At 38.7% G+C, this 25,084-nt stretch overlaps 3 protein-coding genes across 11 annotated transcripts in view; 1 reads left to right on the top strand and 2 right to left on the bottom strand.

The window, feature by feature from the left end:
* Positions 1-15,929, top strand: part of LOC131693897 (zinc finger protein OZF-like) — a 411,867-nt gene extending 395,938 nt beyond the window's left edge. For all 9 annotated transcript variants that reach the window (XM_058982163.1, XM_058982156.1, XM_058982160.1 and 6 more), the window contains 2 exons: positions 14,437-14,799; positions 14,855-15,929. In XM_058982163.1, coding sequence (XP_058838146.1) covers positions 14,437-14,799; positions 14,855-15,284 — 793 coding nt within the window. In that variant the 3' untranslated portion in view covers positions 15,285-15,929. The remainder of the gene's footprint in view (positions 1-14,436; positions 14,800-14,854) is intronic.
* Positions 15,930-20,143: 4,214 nt separating this feature from the next.
* Positions 20,144-21,019, bottom strand: LOC131687424 (uncharacterized protein K02A2.6-like). Its single transcript, XM_058971502.1, has one exon. It carries the CDS (start codon positions 21,017-21,019, stop codon positions 20,144-20,146), a length of 876 nt encoding a protein of 291 aa, XP_058827485.1.
* A 1,350-nt stretch (positions 21,020-22,369) lies between these two features.
* Positions 22,370-24,808, bottom strand: LOC131687423 (uncharacterized). Its single transcript, XM_058971501.1, has 2 exons — positions 24,293-24,808; positions 22,370-23,239 (listed from the first exon to the last, which is right to left on the bottom strand). The coding sequence occupies exons 1-2, from the start codon at positions 24,806-24,808 to the stop codon at positions 22,370-22,372; spliced, it is 1,386 nt and encodes a 461-aa protein (XP_058827484.1).
* Positions 24,809-25,084: the final 276 nt, after the last annotated feature.

Below are 25,084 nucleotides of genomic sequence, written 5' to 3'. Positions count from 1 at the left end.
GTTTACTTCTATTGTCAGAGGTGGACCTTCCGACGAAAACTAGTCTGGCTCGCTTGGAATCGTATTGTACGGACCAACCACTGCTTTCACAAAATCCGTTATTTTCAGTAATTGTACATTCTACAGAATTAGTCACAACTATTTCCAATCAGCGCAAAAATCGAAGGTTTTTATTCAGTACAACAGCAGATTTTCACGTTTAAAAAACAGGCAATATTGTGGCCGAAAATTTTGAAACGGAGCACCTATATCAAAACGTTAGATTTTTGTAAATTGAATCATTACACTAAACTGTCTACAAATCACAAATAACTTTTGATTTTGTGCCATTCTACGTGAAAGACACGGTATTGTTCACAAGTGGCTCACTTACCATCCAACGCTCTTGACAAGCCACTTTCTGATGCTTGTAATAACAAAACTTCAATTTCATTCTTTGTCGATAAATTGATGGCCCTGAAACGGGGCTTTTGTTTGGGCAGTGTTCGAAGTTTACTTGGAGCTGGTGTATATGGTAACAGTTTTGGTGCCAGCTGAGACGGCGTGCTTGGCCAACTCTTCTGACAGCAGCAAACGGACGGCGGTTTGAATTTCGCGGGAGATGCTGGAAACGAACTGCTTCATGCTGATGCTGCAATCGAACTGAGCGTGAGCAACAGCATGCTGAGTTTTTATACCTGACTACAGCACAATGTAAGCTCGTCCTTTTTTGTGTTGTCCTCAATATGTGTTCTTCGTAGCTCCTCCCCTTCGTTGGTCGATACACAAGCTAATTGTGTTGAACGCATCGGAGTGCCGTTTACTTAGTAGCTGTAATAGAATACCTTGCTGCTAAAGTGTTTAAATTGGAAGGAAATGCTGCCCGTGACAACAAATGACCAATTATCCCACGTCTTCAGCAGCTGGTGATTCGTAACAACGAAAAGTTGAACAAACTGCTCTCCGGAATGAATACGAATGCGCGTAGTAAAAATGTTTTCCACTTCACTCCAGTTTGTTTCTGACCATATTTGCAATTTGCGTACAGAAATCAATCATAATTTAGGACCCCATATTGAAACGTTAAAAGTATTCTACTTCAAAAATTTCATCATCATCATTTTCTCAAAGCCAGACGTGCGTAAGACGCAGTGCAGAACAGACGTGTTAAATGTTAAATCACCCATTAGGAAGCTGCATCGGACGGCCAACTACATCGACTGCCACGGGAGAGAAGAAAAAGAAATACGTTGGTGGAGATGGTGATGAGAAGGTTAAACAGCCAAAGGAAGACTGCAGCGAACAAGCCGAAGGAGGCCGCCAAACCTACCAAGAAAGCTGCCACGAAGAAAATCACCGCCGGCAAGAAGTAAATTAACTTGTCTCCAATGTTGCTGATAGTCCTTTTCAGGACTAACAAAATACTTGTAAAGAATTATTGGTGCTTATTCTCCGGTAGCGCTTTCAATTGATGGGTTTGCGCCATGGTTATCTGCAAACCGTCCTTATTAGGACGAATACATAATGGCAAAAGAATCTAATTAGTAAGTTCCTTTTATTAACTTGAATTGAGTTTGTTAATTCTGAACCTTTATCAGTGAATCAAAATATAAGCAAATATTTAATTAATCTACAAACCCGTAAGTTTTTGCAAATCTTTCAAGAACATTAGTGAATGTGGCAACCTTGCTAGGTTCGAATCGTTAGAAAGGATTCCCGTCTGGTATCACCAAAAATAATTTCTGCAATCCGTTTTTATTAGGATGAAAACATATTTCCATTTGTCGCACAAAAGGATGGACTTCCATCTGCACTAAAAAGTTTATAAAAGAGATCGCATTGCGATATACAATGCTCATTCGGCGTGAGTTGCGAAAGGGGAATGTTCGTGTATGTACGCAGCAGAAGCGAATTCGGGCAAGGTTCGAATCGTTAGAAAGGATTCTCGTCTGGTATCACAAAAATAGTTATCTGCAAACCGTTCTTATTAGGATGAAAACATAATGGAGAAAGCATAACTCTCCGAACTCTCGATCGAAGCAGTTCATTTTCTGGCGCCGTGCATAAAGTGTATAAGAATAAATATTGTCAGTGAAGGTCAACCATTGTTTGAGGCAGTCTTTGTTCGCCGGTGCCCAGGCTGGTGAAGTGAATACCAGAATAGCCGGAATCGCCGCTATATAAGCTAAGTATTTTTTTTCCTTTTCCTTTCCCCGATCGGTCTCTACTTTATTCCTTTCCCCTGAATATAAGTTTCATCTCTCGTTTACACCACGTGTTATCCACGTGCCTAAATGGCCGAGGGCGTAGTAACAATGGATGGGAATGATATTCCCATGGATTTACCGGATAAACCCGAAATTACTCCCTCCCCTGATTCCCCCAGTCTTCCCCGTATTAAAACATACCCAGCCAGTTCAAATGGACCCTGGGTGGTGTATTTCCGGCCCAACACGAAATCGCCAAATATTCTAGAAATATCACGGGAGCTGACTGCTAACTACCCGTCCGTAGCTCAGATAACACGTGTTCGAGCTAATAAGATACGCGTTATAGTAAATGACCTCGATCAGGCAACCCAGATTGCTCGCAGCGAGCGTTTTACGAAGCAATTCAGGGTGTATGTGCCTTGTAGGGCAGTGGAGATCGATGGGGTCGTCGCCGAACCGGGTCTAGAGTGCGAAGACCTGTTGAAGTACGGGGTTGGATGCTTTAAGGACCCTTCACTTCAACAGGTAAAGATTCTGGAATGCAAGCAATTGTATTCCGTAAAAACTGAAGGTGATAAGACAACTTATTCTCCGTCAGACTCGATTCGGGTGACTTTCTCCGGGTCTGCTCTTCCCAACTATGTCCTTCTGGATAAGGTTCGCCTACCTGTTCGCCTGTTTGTACCGCGGGTAATGAACTGCAGCAATTGCAAGCAACTGGGCCACACAGCCACTTATTGTGGCAATAAAAAACGGTGCGGCAAATGCGAGGGAGAGCATGAGGATGACGCTTGCGGTGGAGAAACTGAGAAGTGTATTTACTGCGGGGGCCATCCGCATGCTCTTAAGTCATGCCCGGCGTACAAGCAGCCCGGGATAAAATTAGGCTCTCCCTTAAGGATCGCTCGAGGCACTCTTATGCAGAAATGCTAAAGAATGCTTCGCCATCTGTCTCTTCCGAAAATTCCTTTGCTCTTTTGGCTGGCGTTGAGCAAGAATCTGACGACCCACAAGAGGGAAAATAATTGGTTAACCCAGGGGAATCCAGGAAGAGGAGAAATCTAGCCTCCCCTAAATTGCCTCTTAAGGGTGCCAAGGTGTCGTCCACTCAGAGTGCGCTAACTACAATCAATAATTCCAACGGAAGTGATGCACTAAAGCCGAAGCAATTTGCTCCAGGACTTGGAAATATTAATTCTAACAAGGAGTATCCATCACTTCCAGGGACACCAAAAACCCCAAGTGTCCCCTTTTTTCAAACAGATATTCAGTCCAGTAGCGGACTAATGAAATTTTCTGACATAGTGGACTTAATTTTCACAGCTTTCAATGTTACTGATCCTCTTAAAAGCCTTCTGATACGTTTTCTCCCTATAGTGCAAACATTTTTGAAGCAGTTGACTACTAAATGGCCCCTCCTTGCAGTGATCGTATCCTTCGATGGCTAAGTCATCGAACGAGGTCACCGATTCGATCGCTGTTCTACAGTGAAACAGCAGACGTATCCTCCCGATTCCTTTAAATTTTTACTAAATAGTTTGAAATGTGATGCTTTCGCATCATGTGAAACTTGGTTAACTTCCGATATAAATCTCAACTTCCACGACTTTAATATAATTCGTCTGGATCGAGAAAACCCCTATGGAGGAGTACTTTTGGGGATCAAAAAGTGCTATTCTTTCAACCGAATTAACCTCCCTTCGACACCAGGCATTGAAATTGTCGCTTGTCAAGTTTTAATCAAAGACCTTTGCATTGCTTCCATCTACATTCCTCCTAGAGCCTCGGCGAGGCACCGAACGCTTTGTAATATCACGGAATCCTAACCGGCACCGCGGCTAGTTCTGGGTGACTTTAACTCGCACGGTACGGTATGGGGCTGTCTTCATGCTGATAATAGATCAACATTAATCCAAAATCTTTGCGACAATTTCAACATGACCATCTTAAACACGGGAGAAATGACGCGGATTCCTACACCACCAGCACGCGCAAGCGCGTTGGATTTATCGCTTTGCGAGACATCGCTACAGTTAGATTGCAGGTGGAAAGTGATCCCTGATCCCCACGGTAGCGATCATTTGCCTATCGTGATTTCAATTGCTAACGGTTCAAGACCATCGGAGACAATCAATGTCTCGTATGACCTCACACGTGACATTGATTTGAAGAGTTACGCGACCGCGATATCCGTTAAAATCGTCAAAATTCCGGACAAACCGTAACTCGCCGAGAATGGATGTTAACATTTTATGAGAGCAGAAAGTTTTCTCTTTCGTCTGTTGCTGTGATTTATAATCGGCGATTAATGGTTTGTTCAGAATTTCCTCTAAAAGCGTATTTTAACAGTATGCAGTGCACACAGAAAATTGATATTGGTAAAAATAAGTTTTTCACTCTTAGCAAAAAAAACGACCAACTCATACTCTTAGCTTGAATATAAAACTTTTATTTTTTTTTACTATTTTTCATTAGCTTAAAAGGAAAACTTTTATTTTGATTATTATTCTTGATTAATTTAAAAGTTTTACTTTCAATCTGATAGTAGGGGAGAGAGGGTAACAGCGCACCTAGAAAAAATCCTGTAAATTTACGTATCCTGACCATGACATACACGAGCATCAAAAACGACATAGTTTTACGTTTGATTTTAAATTTACATGTCGTTGAATTTGGCGAGACATGTTATTTTACTCCACATATGGCGTTTGTTTAAAATGTTGAAGGGTGTAATTTTATGGCACTGCGCGTGGAAAATACATCTATCACGTAAAATTAAACAGAACACGGTTATATTTCGTCATTTCGTCAATTACGGTTTGTTAGATTGTTGCAAGTTTGGAATTACGTCAACGATAAAATTCAGATTTTTTGGTGTGAGTGGATCAGCAGGAACTATGAAACATTTGCAATAAAATAATAATGCATGGTCAGAATCGTCTCATTCCCTCATATTTCACAATATCTAATTCTTTACATGTGTTGCTGTATTTTGAGAGAGATCTGATAACTGCATCTCATTTAATGAATATTTGTTTGTTTTGTTAGAGCCAGAGTAAATTTGCAAGGAAAAACATTATTCCATCTTTATGAGTTACCATCCATTGAATAAATATTTAGTCCATTGTTATTTATAGCAAATTTTATGCTCAACATTTGCCGCGAACAAAGTTTTTTGGTAATTTGTCATCGTTCTGTGTAATTTCACAATTTTCGTGAACGGACCCATTGGGTAACTGTGAAACGATGACGTATGAAGAACAGTGGAATTTTCTTGTTTTTGTGATATGTCTCAAAATGTGAATGGGTTCCGATTTTCCACAGTAAATACTACTCATATAGTGCAAAATTGGTAAATTTGGACAAATTTTGTAGAAATTTTCGCTACTTTCAGGATTGCAGCTAATATGCATATGTGGTAGTCCTATGTTACGCGATGATATAGTGATTTCTTTCGTAAGCAAGTGATTTTCGCCTCAATATAACATTAACTCGAAGCGTTAGGATAATTCTTCGTCAAAACGAAAGAGCAGAATTTACAAATAGAATATTTCACTATAGACGACGTCGTGTTTCATAGTTCCTACCCATGGGGCACAATGGTACATTTTACCACCGACTGTTTATTACCACAAAAATTTATTTCCCGTGAATTTAACCAGTTGGAAAAAAATATATGTATTACTTAATAATAGAGTGGTACTAGGTACCACTTTTGGCTACCCAAATATCATGTATTATCATCAAATTTAAATCGTAGAAAAAATGTGTTTCACTGTTACCCCTTCTCCCCTAGTCGTTGGTTGTATTTTGCTAAAAACAGATCACTCTTACTTTTACCAATCTTTTTTTTCTGTGTGTGGCGTAGCCAGGGGGGGGGGGGAAGCTTAGGGGTTCAAACCCCCCCCCCCAACCAAAATAAATTGGATTGAAAAAACACTTTTAATCCACCTAACAGTGTGTGACATTTCTTATAACTCTTATCACTCTCTTCTGATATTATATCGTTTCAGAACATTTAGAACTTGATGCTTCACGATGTTTTTGATAACACATACTACTTGGGATAGTGGCAGGACTCAGAGAATCGCTCAAATCAGCATAGGACAACATCAGTGCTAGAAAACTCAAGCCAAACCAATGAGAAAGCGAAAAAATGGCCCATAAAATAGACATACAAACGAATTATTGATAATGCTCTGTCAATAAAATATCTAAATTCCTCAAACAATGCATTGTGGTGGGAAACTGAATTTTCCTAAAGAGGTTATATATTGTTCTGAGCCAAACAAATCGAATTTTTTTTTAATCGAATTGAAGTTTATACTTTACTCAAATTTCCAACGTGACTGATAACTAAAAAATGAAATCGCAGCTCCTGATATCACGCTACCTCTGAAGTGCATGCGTGCATAGCTCAAACTTTACTTCGGCATCGACTTTTTCTAAAAGGGACTTACCAGTAGTACCCTTGATTTGAATTATTATCGCTAATCCAAAGAACAAATAAAAACCTCTCGAAACCAAACCGTTTGGTAAAATCATCATCATTAGTGGAATTTTCATTTTCGCGAAACTTTTCCATAACCTTCCGCCACTTGCATTAATGTACTGGGTGCACAATGCTCTGAAAATCTAGCGAAATAAGGTTGGACAGAGAAAGGGTAAAATCCGTAAACGAAAAAAGCAGTTTTTTCCACACCGTATGTCAGATCTTCATAAAAATCAATCAGCAGTACTGTAACAACATTCTACATACGCTGATTGATTTTTATGAAGATCTGACATACGGTGTGGGAAAAAACTGCTTTTTTCGTTTGCGAATTTTGCGCATTCTCTGTCCAACCTTAAGGCACCAGCGGGTCTCATTCAGAGCCATTTGCCCAGCGAGTTAAATCTGTAAAGAATACTAAAAATTTACTTCTATTCCATTATTTTCAGTTCAGCAATTCGAGAGATCGTGCTCACCGCAAGCCATGAAAAATAAACTGCAAATGGTCGGTGTTAAGTCAGACCGGACTAAGTCGCAAAACATCAAAAAATGAGACAATGATAGCACTGGATAAAGAATTTCGTCAGTTATATTCGACTTTTGCCAGATATGAAATATGTAACAATAAACAAGAGTTATAGCAAAAATTAATTTTCAATCATAATGTAAAGGATGCTGCGATTTAAACCTTAAACCTGTTTTTCTCGAAATCAATATTTTGCACTTAGTCCGGTCTGACTTAACACCATATAAACCCTTAAGTATAGCAATTCATTGGAATACGAATTGGAATGGGTTCGCCAAATTTTTGAAGAAGTCAATAAAATAACCCCTTGAAAACTACTTAAAAATTGTTGTAGTTCGATGGTATAAAAAAATCCCCAAAAAGAAATGTACCTATTTATCTGGGACACAGTGAATAATACATACGATAAAGACCCGTTTTTATCAGTCTCATGGTGTATTTTAGGCTGACAAAATGGGGACATTGACTAAATCGGGCAATTTTCTTTTTCTTTAAAATATTCTTCCCGTCGCTTGATGTAGTCTGATAACTATTTCTGATTATTCAATATAAATTTCTTTTAAAGGGGTTTTCTAGCGTAAAATTTAAAAAAGATGAACTTTTTATTTTTGCATGATGATAAGGAAAACATGCTCAAGAAAGGATTTACTCGAATTCAGTCTTGTTCGTCTGCTAGAGTTCATCAAACACATGTTTATATTTGGCTGATAAAATTGAATTTTCTATGTATTATAATAGATATTCAGTATTCGAAGAAGTTTATTGTGAACGACTGTAGAACGACTTTGTTTCTACTTACTTGAAGTCAACGAACTTACTGCCCAAACGGCATAATTCCGAAACCGTAATTTTTGAAGTTTTAAAATTATGCAGAATTAATTTTTCAGAAAAGAGTTCGTGTCTTTAGCGAATTTGTTGAGACTTTATTGTAGACATGAATATTAACCTGAGTAAATTCGCCATAAATTCTTCTTGGACGATATCGTCGCTGTTGTGCTACCTTATGACAAGCGCCATTTAGCACTTTTCGAGAAAAACGATTTTTAAAGTTTGTTATTGAATATCTTGAAATTTATAAATGGTGGGAGCTTTTCGGAGAATTCAATCGATGCTTCTATCTTTACTTTAGTAATCTCTCGATTTATGCGAAGATCGGGTGACTATATTGACAGTTTTTGCTTAAAATGTAAGCCAAAGTCGCTCACATACGTGTCATAGGTGTGTATTGATGATAAAATATATATGACGTGTCACAAATGTGCGCAGATGATTTCATATAAAAAGGAATCATAACTGATTCGTAAAATTATGCAATATAGATCACTATTCCCAATGTTATACTTTTCCATACGGTAGCAGCATTATCAGGTTACAAAATGATGGTATTGGAACATAAAGTTTTCACAATTTTCCTCTTTTAATCGGGAAAATCAATCAATAAAAGTTGGTTTCATTAAAAAAATAGAGACAATATATATCAAACAATGTTATTGTTGTCAGGCGACAAGACGAACAAAGTATTCTTCTTGCATAATCCATCATTACATTTCGGCATACTTTCCAAAACTAGTGGAAATCTCAAAAGGAAATTTGTTCAATAATATTCACAATCACAAGCCAACAATTTCTAAAAAAAAACTATTGTAGGAAAAGTTTTGCTCCCAAGACAGGAACCTTGCTAATGATTAGGTTGATCTGCATAGGAATTACGTATGTCATCAGAGACATCTGTTGGCTTGCTGTAAGTTTTTTGGCTTATAGCAAGTCAACAAGCTAGGATTTTTGTCTATTTTTTGTTGTCATGAGATAGCACAAATCGATCGCTCGAGAAATTGACGCTTGTCATAATTGTGTTTCACTATATCTCAGTAACCCAGCAGAGTATAAAAATTCTGAAAACGCCACATTGTAGATATTTTAAAATTCAGTAGCATGGCATATCTAACTCACTTCACCCCAAAATGGCGTTTGTCATAAGATAGCACAACAGCGACGATGTAACGTCAAAATTATTTTATCATATAATGTGCTGTTTAACTTTTGTAAAACTCATCGAAGACACCAAACCTCCGAAATCTTGACCTTAAATTACTGTTTTTGAACATTTGACCTATTCATATAATTGGTTATATAATAAAAATCAAATGCTCATCAAAATTGATCAGGACCTGCTAGAGTCGAATGGAAAACGCCATTTTTTATAAATTTCTCTCTACAAAGTGTTATCCTCGTTATTAATCATATTACGCTTTCCTCTCAACTCGACGCATTCCCAAAATAAAAACCTTTTTTAATCCACCTAGTGGTGCAATTGTGCCTTTCTCATTTGTCCCGACTACGATTCCATGGCTGGTTATGTTCAATACAATGGTGGAAATGTATGTTACATATTCAATACGATTTTCATATACATACAATGGATCGACAGCCACGATCTTGAGATACTATGTGTCGATACTGAAACATCGCTTGAAACCAGCTGCGGATCATGGAGGAAGATCCGGGAGATCCGGGCCCTGCCGAAAATTTTCAACTAGTTAGGAAATTTTAAACTAGTTTTAATTTTAAAGTTGCAACCCCTCATTGCATACTCCCTCCGAGCCGGGATGATTGATGATTTTTAGAGTGATTGCATAACCTTTTTATATGAGAAAGGCAAAAATGTGCCAAAGTCCAAAAAAGTCAATCTTTGTCAAATTTTTTTTTTTCGAAGTTACATCAAATCTCAATGTTTCATGCTTTTTAAAGTCATTTGGCAACAAAAATACAAATTTGTTTTTCCAAATTTGGGGAGTCCCCCTTTGAGAATTTTTCATTTCGGTTTATATGGGAATTTGCTGTGCGGGGTCGCACTCTTCAACCCATAGCACCGGAACCGGAAGTCCAATCAATAAAAAATTCAATAGCAGCCGATGGGAAGGTTGTACCTTCCATTTGATACTACTTTGCGCAAATCGGTCCAGCCATCTCTGAGAAACAGAGGTGACATTTTGTTCCACATACACACACAGACATTTTCCGAGCCCTCCGGGTCGGGATTAGATTGACAAATTTTAGAGTGAATGAGAAAGGCAAAAACATTTTCAGCAAATGTTGAAAATTTGTAATTTTTGGTGAGCAGTTCTATGTTTCATAGACATTAAATCAATTTTAACTATTAAATAAAGACCCTTATTCCAGTACATCTCTACAAAAGCGAGCACAATTTGAAAAGAAATCTGAGGATTATGATTGATTACAGAGCTCTGGAGTTTTCTATTGGAATGTTTTCAGGCAGCAATTTGATATTGATGCTATTAGACAACTGTGAAATCAAGACCAATAGATCAGTTACATATCAGGACCCCATTCCGACAATTTATCAAAAGCCCTCATGATGTTTACAACAACAGGTTATCAATGTACGGATCAGATAATTCTTATTGTAATATTGAATTAAATCAGTCAGCATGAATAAATTTTTAACTTCAATCCAATATTTTTTTGGTGGATGGGAGGTATATGGTGTTAAACCCCAAAGCCTTCTCTTGGCTACGTTGTTGCTTGGAGTTATTTATTTCGTTTTTCATTTTCCGAGATATTTTTCAGACCGATCCGATGGTTATAATTTAGAAAAATTGCAGTTAGAAGGTTCGCACAAATGAACATTTTTGCACTGATAAGTTATCAAGTTCCTTCAAGACAACTTGGAAGTGTTCGGTGATTATTTCTAGCAGTTGTAGATGGAAAAATGAATTACAAAGCTCGTTTTATCGAAATAATGTTTGGCTTATTTATATGGATTATTACTTTATTGAGCAATAAATAGGCGACAAAGGGTAATCCACAAACAACAAGCCATAACTGTTAGAGTATTCAAAATAGATATTTTATGTCTTCGGTAAAGTTATTCGCAAAAGTAAGAGCTACACATTTGTTGAAGACATCATTTCGATACAATCACTTCCAAGAAAATTTATGAAAATATCTCACTCTTAGGTGGATTAATCAGTAAAACAATAACATCAAAAGAAAGGCCATATTACATACATCAAATTCTCCGAAGATACTATTGACCTAAAATTATCCGTTTTGGCGTTAAAAATAGATTGCCTGTTTTTGGTCTTATTTGTGGCAATGGGAAATGATAAAAATCTTTCGTCCATATTTAATGATAAATATCTTTTTTGATAATAGTTCGATTTCAACAATCTCTGGCTCGTTCGAAAGGTATTCGTATAAGCTCTCTAAAAATATATAAAGTGGTAATATATGTTGTCAATTTCGGCAGATAATTCAAAAAAACTGCGAAAAACGCCGTTTTTACACATTCAAACATTAATATCTTGGAAACTAAACACCAGAGTTAAAAACAAATTAATTGCGTTCTGTCTGGCTGATAGGTCCTTCAAGATCGGTTTAGCCATTGCTGAGAAACACGAATGAGAGTTTGTCCGTTACATACACACACAGACATTGTCCCAAATAGTCGAGCTGAGTCGATTGGTATATAAGACTCGGCCCTCCGGGTCTCGGAAAAAATCTTGAAAGTTTGAGCGAATTCTATACATTTCTTTTATAAGAAATGCAAAACTTGAAGCTGAATAATTCAATTAAATATTCACTAATAATAATTTTGGAAGAATATCGTCTGATCACTTCATTGAGAATCTATAGTTTTAGGCAGTGTTGTATATGTACTTTTAGTCTTTCTAGCAACAGTCTTCTTCAGTTAAAAGAAAGAAGTTTAGAAGCCAAAACGTATTTTCTCCGCGTGATTTTCAATCCGTTCAATCTTTTTTTAATACGGTCGACATTCAAGCAATTAAACGCATTCAAATGTGATCGTGGCTGCCATCTCTATCCCGAAATACCCAATAGGCAGCATGAGTACTTTTGGAAGATTGTGGGAATTGGATCTTATAACTGATCTCTAGCCAATTTTCCTGAGTTCTTTTTTGAAGATATGATCGGAAATATAGAATACAGGACAATGCTTCGAATGGGAATGTTTGATTAAGTTCATTGCATACATTTCAATATTTTTTTAGAATGCGTAGAGTTGAGACAAAAACTCAATGTGTTGATTTTTACTGTATTATCAATTATATACACAGCCTCTAGGCAGGATTGAAAATAATAAAGATATTAAATATTTCAAGGAAGTGGCTATTAATGATGTATATTTGAATCATGAATTGAATGGTGTAATAAGATTTTGTATAAGGGAACTCGTTCTGGAGTTGTGAGCTTTCATAGTAAAGAAAAGAAAAATAATTGCACAAAAGCATATTTTTTTGGTCACGATCACGTTTTCTCGAAACAGTTAACTTTGGATGTTTAGTAGCTTTGAAGAATATTGCAACGTAAAGCAGCACCTCTTCTAATAAAATAATTTTGCTGGTTAACCCTCCTAGAAATACTACATTAAATTTTCATCCTTCAAACAAATTTGGTTCGAGATTTAATGGATTCAGCAATATTTTCGAAAATGCAATTTCAACTTTGTTGAATGAGGCGGGAAAAGCGTACTAGTAACACCGACGAACCGACGTGCCACATGGAACAAAAATGCGTCATATATTGTCCTAATTGTTTAAATTAAAATACGTTGTTACACTAGCGGCATCTGTATAATAGTTCGCGTGGTAATCTTCGTCGATAACACAACAGTACGCAAAAGCTAAGGTGTATCGACGTTGTACCAGGTATGTTAGAAGGAACAAACTTTCTTTTCGCATGCTAAAGATCGTTTTCCAGCTTTTTATTATCCTCTGTATGTACTATTTATCAAAACTGTCCGCTATAAGCAACAAAGTATCAGAATACATGCATTTTTAATGAATTCTGAATACTGCTTTGATGTATATTACCACTACATACGCAGCTGAGGGAATTGCACACCTTCTGCAATATCAATATACGTTTCGAGAAACCTGCCCAGATTCAAACATGGCGGAGCCATCTATCGTACTTTGACAATAGTGATTGCTTCATTTCAAAACAATCGTTATTTTGTATGGGATACTTTTCGAATGCCCCTGTCATGTCGATTCGTCGGTGGTAGTAAGTCGACAAGGTGTACACAGCTCATCTGGGTTCGATTCCCGACCTCCGAACATAGAATTCTATTTTTCTAACCGGAAAAAAAGAACCAAAATACAGTAAGGATAAAGCCTCTATAATCAAAATTCACAAAAAAACTTTGTTGAAGACATTCCATAACTGATTTTTTTACAAGACATGAATACTCCGTGTATTCAGAATATCGAAATATATTAATATAGTATGAGAGAAAACTTTTAAAACAAAAAATAGTTTTTAGTATTGCGGATTCTCCTTATCAGTAATTACCGTCATCTTGGTGCCAATTAGATGATAAATCTAATCTAGCACTAGTTAGACGCTCAATACTAAATTAAAAGTCATAGCTCTGATTTGCTGATGAGAATGCGCAGCAAACCAGAGCTTCTGTGCTTGTCTTCCGAGACATTACTCGGAACATGCCAATTGCTTAGTTCATGAAAGACGTATGACTTTTTCGATTTAGGATTGAGCGTTTAACTAATAAACAAATTTTAGTGCTAGTTTAGATTTATCATCTAATTAGCACCAAGATGGTGCAAGTTATTGATGAGGAAAGTCCGAAACGCTAAAAACTAAATTTAAGTTAGATATTATGTCCTCATGATCCAACAAAACAATTTTTTCCATAGGTTTAAAACAAGTTATTCGGTTATTAAAATAAAAAGTTTAATTGAAAAGAGCTGGTTTGAGGAAATTTCTTAAATATCGTTTTATATTTCGATATATTGCATCTGTGTAACCTTCAACATTATCAACAACTTTGCCGAAGACACCAAGTCCCTTACTATTTTTGAACAAATATTTCTCCATACTTATTTCTAGGAGATTTAATCACCAACGTTGTTTGTGTTGAAAAGCTTCTTGCAAGTTGATGGTTTCGAAATTAGATAATCTTGACCGTTAGAAACGTTTTTGAACATTTATTCCACTTTAAAAGTACACTTTGTATTTGTATTCTTTGACTTCATTGACATATTATGAATGAAATTATAAAAGGCATAATTTGTAAGACTAATTTTGTTTCTAAACTTTCACTAATTTATCAAACTTAAATTAAATTTAAGCATTCTTAAATAAAATTTAAGCATTTTCGAAAAATCAACGATTTTCGTTTTCATTATTAGTAAGATACTCACTGTGAAATATTTCTCTTATCTTTCCAGTTGGTCTCACGTCTCAGAAAAACCATTGAATTGTGATCGTTGTTCAATGACATTTACTAGTAAATCACAGTTTGCCATTCACATTCGAACCCACTCTGCAGGTCAAAATTTCGAATGTCGCCTTTGTGGTCGTACTTTTATTCGCGATAGCTATTTGATTAGGCACAATAATCGGGTGCATCGGGATAACAGGATCAACACGAACCACGTAAACGCAACCATTAACAGTGTTGCTATCGGAGAGATACCATCACAAATCATTGCACCCGCAACTAGTGATGCTAGTGACCATAATAACCACCAGGTCACAACTCAACAGAGAGATGCGTTTAATAGTGCCACAGCACAACCTTGCAACTTTAGGTAGTACAAATCGTTGTAATCACTAAAGCCTGCTTTTATATGATTTCAATTATAGGTACGTCCCCGAGCTTCATATGACTGAGACGTTGTCGTCAGTGTCTCATATTTCTTCGCCCGATGTTAGCAACAGCCATAACCTTTCACCGAGCATTACTAATTCTAGTCAAGAGCACGGAATGGCACCCAGATCTATGATTATCAATGCAAGCAATACAAGCGTCCACATACAAGACGGCATCATTGATCATGGACGAATGGTAGAAGATATTCATGACCGAGAACGAATCGAAATTCATCATGAACGATCTGAACATGAATCTCGCAATCTTGCTGAACGTTTCATTCAAAATGCCGAGCGAATGGCACAGGAGCACTCAATAGCAATGCAACAGCAAGAGCATCATCAGAGTATTATGTCACCGATTCATCGTTTAGTTACCGACAAGAACAGTATTCCCAATATACTTGAATCGAAACTTGAGTAAAAGAATCTTATGTTACGGAAAACCAAAATAAGTGTCACCGTATCATAAAAAGATATACCTACTAATTGATACAAACTGTACTGTACAACTATTCAAGTATACCAAACTAGAACTAGCGAGCATAGAAAATAGTTTTAATTTTAGAGACGTTCTTGTAAACTTCAGAAATAATGTCGATGCAATGTCGCAAAAAATAACATATTATAAAAAGCGATGTGCACAACATAGCATAATATGATGTAATATATTATCACATATTGCAGTATATATTTCAACAATATTAATCAACAGTAGCGAACCTTACAAACAGACCGAAATTTTTCATAAAAGCAAGTCGAAGGCAGCGCCATTGGTATTAGTATAAAAAATGTGTTTAAGTTGATGTTTAATTTGACGTAAGATAAACAAAGCTTTATATCGAATAAAGTTTTCCTCCGTTGCGGGATGAACTTTAAAAGAACATAACATATAGACACCATAAAGCTTCCTAGTGTAGTCATTTCCAAAATGATGTGATCTGTAGCTGCCTTCAGCATTTTATTTTCGAAGTAAATTACCAAACCATCGCAAATGATGTAAACAATTGTGTGAAAGCCCGATTGTAATGTTAGTAGTTATAAAATATATTTATTTTATTTAATGGAACTAACCTCACTTTTTATTGTTTTGAAGCATCGTTAATCCCGAGGCAACCTTGAGGTAAACAGACAACCTTGAGGTGCCAAATTTTATGTGATATAGTGACCAACTGACCAGGATCGATAAAGCCCGAAAATGAAGCACGAGACACGAAGAGTAATGCACTCACAAACATATCCAGGGTTGCCACTATTTTTCAAAGAAAATCTGGCAGTTCAACTAAAAAAATCTGGCACTTGACAGCGACCTCAAAGTCATTGAAATTTGGTATACATTTTAGTTGTCATAGAACCTGCATCAATGGATTTTTGCAAAATTTGGGACATTATTACCCAAATTTTCAAAATGTGTGTGTAGCAGCTTCTAAAACTTAAAAAACTGGCAGAATAAGAGGTTTGTATTTTTGTCTGGAAGCCGCCAAAAACTGGCTGTGCCAGATAAATCTGGCATAATGGCATCCCTAAACATATCTGATGCAGTAAACTGCGCTGAAATGAAAATATGTATATTGTGTATTTATCAGATTTGTCATATGAATCCTACCTCATTTGGTATATGTATTTATATGAATACAAGCGAATGTTACTCAAAGTTTGTGTTAATACTCAATGATATCCAATACGTTTGATTCTTGTGCGGTCAAATGAATATGATTAGAATAACATATTCAAGTTATATGAATAACTAAAGACCTCAAACATCTTGTGGTAAAAGTACTGGATTGTGAAACGAAACCAGACAAGAAAAACCTAATACTGGATCGGGCGCATTTGGATTGATAAGGCTTTTCAACAAAACTAGAACGGTAAGTAGTGTTGCCACAATTAAATCTGTACCAGGAGTTGAAAAATCCACAGTTTTTATAGAACAGTTACGCAAAGCGTGAAGCCAAAAAAAGTCTAGGGGAACTGGGGGTAAGACGGACATGTTAAGGATAGACTAGAAAAACTCTAGTAAGAGAACTGCGGAGAGAAAAACAGCATTTTTGGCAACGTATGCCCCAGCATTGTATGGCAACACGTTCAATGTTATAAGGATAGGCAATGTTCGATTGGATTCGTTTTCTGACAGCTAAACGCGAATCCAATCGATCCAAAATGGAGTCTCCGCAGTTCTCTTTCTAGAGTTTTTCTAGGATAGACCTAATATAGTATAGAAAAAGCATGTTTTTGTCAACATGGAATACTCCATTTTGTAGTTCCTTATGTTGGTTTTCGAATGTATAGAGGGATTTTGTTACAAAAACCTATAAGTATCTTTTTTTTTGGTGGGGGGGGAAGGGGAGGAGTTGCTTCTCTAATCTTCCGGTCATCACATCGCATGCTTTGGTATTGTTAGTATGAATAACAAACATGAAGATGTGACACAAGGCGCCAACAGCGCACTAAAATCCTGTCAATCCTATTTTTCATAGGATTGTCTGCTCTAAATATATCACCAGGGGACCATTCATAAATGATGTTGGATATTGACAATAGGGGAAGAGCGTCACGTAACGAGATAAAAACTAAAAATGAATTTTAGACGTATCAGCGGATCAGGGATAAAAAAACGAACAACATTGCTTATGAATGGCCCCCACACAAAGAATATTCCATAACGAATATCACGTAACATCGGCGACAGAGCATTGGGATCAAGGCCAAGTCCCCCCTGGGTCGTGCAAAACTGAGAAGCAACATCAATTTAGGCACAGATAGCAGACGTCCATTTATTTTCATTTTGTTTTGTTTTGTCTTTTCATTTGTTTCTCCTGCTATGATGTCTAAATCGATCGAGCGTGACGGCCAAGGAAACGGAAAGCCAGTGGCCCAAACAGACCAGGAACAGGAGGGAGGACTACGAAAAAGGGAACGGACAACAGAGAAGAAATCGTTTACCTATTTATTATAACTACGATACTAATCACAATTATTTTGCTTTTATTTTGCTTTTCTTGTTTCGTTTCAGCAAACCAAAATCTATACGGAATAGCACATACGAACAGTTAGGCTTTGTAGGTTCTCATCTTGACATAGTCTAGATGGGCGGATGAACGTCTGCCAGGGGGTGGGCTGAGAAATGACAATGACACTGTACGAGAGGGCGCTGGGCCTGTGGCCTTCGACTGGCATGGTCCATTCTCATTGATTCGGAAGTCTTCTTGGCTGGTTGGTAGATATGTGCTCCTACTTGCAAGTTGATCAATTCGCTTGGTCGAATCTTTTGATCGTGAGTATGAGGCTAGTTCAGGAAAGGAGTGCAGGACTGGCACCTAAGAGATAGTTAATTATTCAGGATTTGTTCTTATGATTATTAAACTCGATCAAGCACACCGGCTCTCAGAAATGATAAGCAACCCTTTCGGGTCGGTGTGGTCTGTTCGAGTCGAACCAGGCGGACATTCGTTTCGAGCAAACTTTATGTGGATAAATATTGCTTACGCCTTTATTGGCAGAGATTCTTTTTAACGAAATCCAAAAATACCTTCACTGGTATAGCTACTCAGGATAATAATAATAGAAAAATTAAGGGTTTGCCTGGTCCATTATGTAATGAATATGTATATTGACTAGAACTGGGATAATCGAGTTATGTTATAAGATAGAGAAGAAACAGCACAGTTGTAGGAAAAGTATTCGCGAGTAAGGACTAATAATACTGCTAGTATGTTTACCGTTTCAATTAATAGTCGATTGATCCGCTTCGGACCTAGGAGACAAAAAGGAGATTAGGAAGAGACAGAAGCGGATTCAATGCGAAATTTGCCAATATGACGTTGACCTCAAGGCGATGGTAGGATGATTTTCCATAGGATGACAGACTAGATGACGCGACGTTACACGCTATAAGCTTGCGCCAAATAGTTTGTATGTATGTATGAATGTAAGCCCGTATGTATGCCTGTATGCATGGATGTGTATAGGAGCAATGTATCCCTGAGCAACATGGAAGGACACCTCTGAGCCGCCAAAACGCTCATGGGAAGCCGGGTGCGCGGTCATAGGTGTGACCATAAAGCACTGCACACACTGTCAAGTGCAACGGATAGACGGTAGGTGTACAGTTAATGCACATAGGTTGCAGAAATAGGTTGTTGAGACAGCCCGATTGCACACTGATAAATAACAATAACAATAACAATAACAAAAACCTATAAGTATCTTTTTTGAAATAAATAAAAAAACGAAGATATTTCTACACGTTTTTCAGACAGCGGGTGAAACTAGGGTTCGCAGTACCGCCCCTTTTTGGCGAGAATCGGTACTACGGTACTGAAGCCCTCAGTACCGGTAAAGTACCGGTACTCGAATATTTTTTTGACATTGAAATTGTCTTACTGCACTATCTGGGGCAGGGTGTCATTCTAAAATCTAAAATCAAACGATGTCACGTTTTTCCGTCACTATTTTGAACGCTAATAACTTTGTTATTTATGAACGGATTACCGTCTGGTTATCACCAAACAATTCGGAATTAACTGAAATTATGTTTCATTGTGTGAAAATACCATCGCACTGCGCTAACTAGTAATCTCCCATCACGGTGATGCGAGTAAATACCGGAGGCTGGAGCACGTCTTACCTGTGAGGCGGTCGGGAGCGAAAAGATGACGAGTCGGGGTAACTGTCGTCAACGAGGCCTTCGACTCGTCGTCGCTAACGCTTAAGTGCGTGTCGAAGCAGTGCTCCCAATTCATGATATTAAACCGGAAATAAGCACAAGGTTATATAAATCCCAACATAGCGTTAGCGTGTGCCACACATCTCCCCTTCTCTTCAAAAAAAATCTCAAGAATATTAGTTTTATACATCGTTCCAAAACTCTGAATAAGTGTTGTTCCTATCGCTCTTTTGCCTCCTGTCACAAATGAGAGTAAACGGGTGCATTGTCTGCTCTGAAAAGTGATATGCATGTTCAAGCAGTGCTAGAACAAATCTTATTTGTAGGCCCCGGCATAGTAGGAGTCTTCTCCCATAACAGCTTTCCAACCATGTGTCAGAAATTGCAACCCATTCGTGCCACCGGCCTTGATGTAGTCTGGGAGGGTTGAGTAGAATCGCGGTAGGCGTAACGATCCAAACCCATACTTACCGAAAACGTCAACAAGCATAAGATAAAGAATGCCAGAGAGGATTTTGTTGTGGCATTTCGTTCATTATTTAAATTAGTAAAACTTCAATAAGAAAGCATCAGGTATATAATGCGATATTTATGCATGTTATTCATGAATTTTATTTTTAGGACGTAGTGTTTTTATCAATAGACCGGACGCATTGCTTTAAATATTCCGGCGCGTTTCTTGTACGTTCTCCCCGGCGATTCAAACAGGATTCCTCTACTATCTTCGGTATTTCACCCTCGATTGCTCTAGGTGTGTCGGGTTCCAAGCCGTGCAATATTTTTCTCGTTTGTGAGACGTGCCGTTTTATGGTTTGACCATCTGAATCTTTCAGAACTAAGCTTCCGTTATTTTCATCCGTGACTTCATATCTTTTGGATGAAAATCTGGATTGCCCTTTGCTTCGAACCTGCCGCTGGATAATTACGGTGTCTCCTGGCTTCACACGACACTTTCGAGCTCCTCGGCGAGAGTCTTCCCTCAGCTTTCCGTCCAGCTTCGCCTTGCGATCTCGGTTATTAAGGAGTTCATCGTCAATTATTGCTCGTCGGTGGTCAAGCAAAGGTAATCCTCGTTTAATTTTCCTCCCCAGCATAATTTCCTCGGGTGGAAGCTTAGTTATGCTGTGAGCTCCTGCATTATACGCATGTACTGCTTCACATAGCTCGTCAATATAATTTGTTTTATTGGATGAGGCTGCAATCATTGCTTTGTTCACTACTTTCATAGCACTTTCCACCATTCCATTTTGTTGTGGAAATAGCGGTGTAGAGAATATTGTTGCTATTCCTCGTTCTGCACAATATTCCTTATACTCCGTGCCGTTGAACGGTGGTCCGTTGTCGGATTTAATGCTTTTTGGGTATCCCTCTTTCTCGAACACTTCCTCAAGAATTTTCCGAGAACATTCAAAGTTCGTAGACCTCACGGGTCGAGCAATAAGGTATCTTGACCTGTAGTCGATAATGACCAAGATGGAGATACCACCAAACATTACGTAAGGGCCGTTAAAATCGAGTGCTATGGCCTCCCAAACCTTTGGGGCAAAAATCCGTCGCATAGGTGTAGGCTCTTCCGGTTTGCCGTTTGTAGCACAAATTTCACACGATTCTACCCATCTTTGTACCATGTTTGTCAAACCTGGCCACCAGACGCGCTGTCTAATTATGCTTTTCATTTTCGCGATAGATGGGTGTCCCTCGTGTGCTACTCTGAGAGCTTTATTTTGCAATTCTGTTGGTATCACAGCACAGCCTGTTTTTACTATGATACCATCGCGGGCGGATAGATCGTCCTTTACTTTGTTATAGTTGGCATCAACGTTTGACCATTGTCCGGTTTCTAAAGCAATCAGAACAAGTTGAAGCGTTTTGTCTTTCGATGTGGCATTTTTGATTTCTTCTTCGGTTAGGATGTGCACTGAATTAGCTTCAAGTACTGCTATTTCCCATGGACTGATTTCGTCGTTGAACGGTTCGTCTTCACCATCATACAACCTAGATGAAGGGTCGGCTATGTTGTCCCTCCCGCGCACGTACTCTACGTCGTAGCTGTACGGACTTAACCTGAGTGCCCAGCCATCTGCACGAGATAATGCCCGCTTGGATTCCTCACGCGACCTATTTAGAATGAAAGCTACTCCTTGCGCATCTGTGCGAAGGGTAAACTGTCTTCCGAGTAGGAAATATGAAAAGTGCTCGACCCCCCATACTGCCCCGAGTGCCTCTCGTTGGTTCTGAGCATATTTCCGTTCAGTGACCGTAAGAGCTTTGGAAGCAAAACTGATTATTCTCGGTTTCCCGTCGTTGCTTTCCTGTATTAGTACTGCCCCTAGTGCGTTTGGAGAGGCGTCGGTATATAGGATGGTTTTATCACTATGCTAGAAGAATCCAAGGGCGATTGTGCAGTGGACTATACGCTGTTTAATCTGCTCAAACGCCTCTTTTTGTTGCGCTCCCCAGTTCCATATCTTCTTTGTTGTGACCTCCCACAATGGATGGGATATATCTGCGAAGTTTCTCACGTACGGGCTAATGTAGGACGCTAAACCTAGGAAACTTCTTAGTTCAGAAATTGTTGTAGGCTCTCTAAAATTTTGAACGCTTTTAACTTTTTCCTCATCGATGTGAAATCCTTCGCCATCTAGTTTGTGCCCAAGAAACTTTATTCTATCCTTATCGAATTCACATTTTGCGTTGTTGAGGGTTAGGTTGTTGGCTTGTAAGATTTCGAGAACTCTGCTGACAGTAGTTCTCAGTTCTTCTAGCGTTTTCGCAAAAATGAGGATGTCGTCTATGTAGACAATTACGTTTTCTAAGCCAATGAACAAGCGTACCATTTCGCGCTAGAAAATTTCGGGAGCGCAGTTGACCCCGAACATCAGTCGTGTGAAGCGGTACATGCCGTTTTCCGCGAGGAAAGTGGTGAGTTCACGCGACTCTTCAGCTAGCTCTAGATGATAGAAGGCACTGCTTAGATCTAGTTTAGAGAAGTACTTTGACCCGTGAAGCTTGACCCGCATTTCCTCAATCAAAGGAAGTCGAAAGTATTCCCTGTTTATGGCTTTGTTTGGGGCTCGCATGTTGACAACAAGTCGAAAATCTGACTTGCCTTTTGCCACAGCTGACATGCCGCTTATCCAGCTAGGCGCGGACGTCACCTTTTCGATGATTCCGCGTTTTTCCATATCATGCAACCTTAGTCGTGCTGCTTCCCTGAACGCGGCTGGAACGTTATAGTACGCATTTTTAGTAGGTGCAACAGAGTTGTCAACGCTAAACTTGACTTTTACACCCGGCATTTTAGGAAATAAATCTTCGTCAAGAGTCTCGAAAGTGTTCACGCTCTTTCCTACCTGCAATAGTTTCAGGTCGTTTGCTGTAGATCGGCCTAAAAGTGATCTCGCTCCATCGGAAACAACGTGAAACGTCGCAACCACTGACGGTTTCGTTGATCCTAGTACCACAACGTTTCCTTTGAATGTACATTTTATTGCCATTGGTTTGGCGGAAGCGTAAGCGTGCAATCCTGGGGTCAGTCTTTGAATGATTTCGAATTTTGCTATACCCGCTTTGAGTTCGCGCTCTAGGTATAACCAATCCTTGCCACCAATAACGTTAACATCGGAACCAGAGTCGATAAGAAAGCATATGGGACTAGACTCTCCAATACTGCAATTGATTAATGCGTCATCCAGCGTAAGAGCATTTACACTCTAGAAGGGAATGAAAGAAAATTGTAGTAGAGAATTGGATTACTTGTATTATACGTATATTTAACTGTTTAGTTTTGCTATAAGTGACAATTATGTTTGTTTTACCTGTTTCGTGTCGGTATGCATTTCTTCGCCAGAAGATTCAGCATCAGAGCGTCTTGTGCGCACCATCCTTAAGCGTCCTGTTCGGCATGTAGCGCTGAAGTGTCCTCGTTGACCGCAAGTATTGCACGTTCTGGACAAAGCAGGGCATTCGAGGTTCCGGTGGTAAGCGTTGTTGCACCTTGGACAACGTTAATGACGCCCTAGTGTTTGTGAAGTTGAGCGGCCGTCTTTTATTTGCTTACGAAAACTGTTTCCGCGATTTAATGTTGCTGCATGTCGTTCTTGTTTTTGTGTGAAGCCTGGGTCCATTCGGCGGTGCTTGCCATAGCCAGGATCAGACCACTGATAAGAACTACCTCTCTTATTTAATTTATACCCTTGACCAATTTCAAAAATATTGGGTTCAATCTGCTGATCAGCTGTTTCTGCTTCATATGCTTCACAACGGGTGGATGACTGCACGATGAAATTAGTGTCATATCCATATGTGCGCGCTGCTTTAACCAACTCTTTATTTCTTAAACCGTTGAGCAATTGTGCCCGCACAAATCGACTTTGATCATTAATGCTATAGCCACAAAGTTTAACGTTTCTCACTAATCGAGCATGGAATGTGACTGTAGATTCACCTCTCTCTTGTCTCATGCGCAGAAATGCTTGGTGTTCGGCAGCTGTGTCCGTCATTGAGCGTAGGTGGCTTTCAATGTTTTGAATGAATGCTGCATAACAGTTTGTATCCTTTAAACTGGGTCGCAAATTAGAAGCTTTGACAATTGCTTGTAGTTCCTGACCAAGGGAAAGGTATAACAATTTCGACCTGTACGCGGGGTCATTAGCGTTGTGCAAAGATATCGCAACTTCGAAATTTTCGATGAACTCAAACCATTCCGCCAACATTTGATTGGGGCGAACGCCGCTGGGAAAAGGCTTGATATGTTCGGGGCGAACATTCGAGTATGAGCATTGTGGTTTAGAAGGGTCATGGCTGAAATTCCAACTTTGTTCAGCATCATGATTCGCTGGTTGTTGAGTGCCTGATTCAAAGCGGCTAATGGCCTTTGTCAGGTCTGCAAGGACTTGTTCAATTCGCTGCATTCGATCACTTCCACAATTAGCTTCATCCACTGGTTTAGTGTTCGTGCTGACCTGAATCTCAGGATTCGTGTCTGTGGTTCCTTTACTATTTTGTGGGAGATTAGGTGACCTAGCTTCACAAAGAGAGCGGACGCTTCCAGAGCTAGTTATGCTGTTTCGGTCTTTAATGCTTTCGCTATCCTCGCTGTTCTGACTCTCACATTCGCTGCTACAGTAACTCTCACTGTTTGAGCGTTTGCTACATTCATCACAATCGTCATTGTTGTTTCCGACAACGCTACAAGAACTCGCTTCCTGCTCTAGTTCTACATCATTTGAATGCGGTTCGGATTCGTTCTTTGCCAGCACGTATTTTCCGTTACTTGCCATGTTTGGATTGTGTTGGGACAACTATCAGAATTTCTATTTTCTACCTGCAATTATTAATGGAGTTCAATCAATAGGATTATAAGCATGTTACTGTGTGACTAAAAGCTTGCTGAGTGGCGATACCGCCGTAGTAGTGAGTGGATTTGTGTTGGAATAAAGCTCATTGAAATGTGTGCCATATGGTTTTGTTGCTATTTATTTATTTTATTGAAATGCATATACATACGAGCAATATGTTGTTTGCGGGTTTGTTCCTGGAATTATTTAAGCGATTTG

Source organism: Topomyia yanbarensis, chromosome 3 (genome assembly GCF_030247195.1).
Source record: "Topomyia yanbarensis strain Yona2022 chromosome 3, ASM3024719v1, whole genome shotgun sequence".
NCBI classification, from domain to species: Eukaryota; Metazoa; Arthropoda; class Insecta; order Diptera; family Culicidae; genus Topomyia; species Topomyia yanbarensis.
Note: the sequence above shows the minus strand (reverse complement) of the source record. Positions and strands in the feature narration are given on the sequence as shown.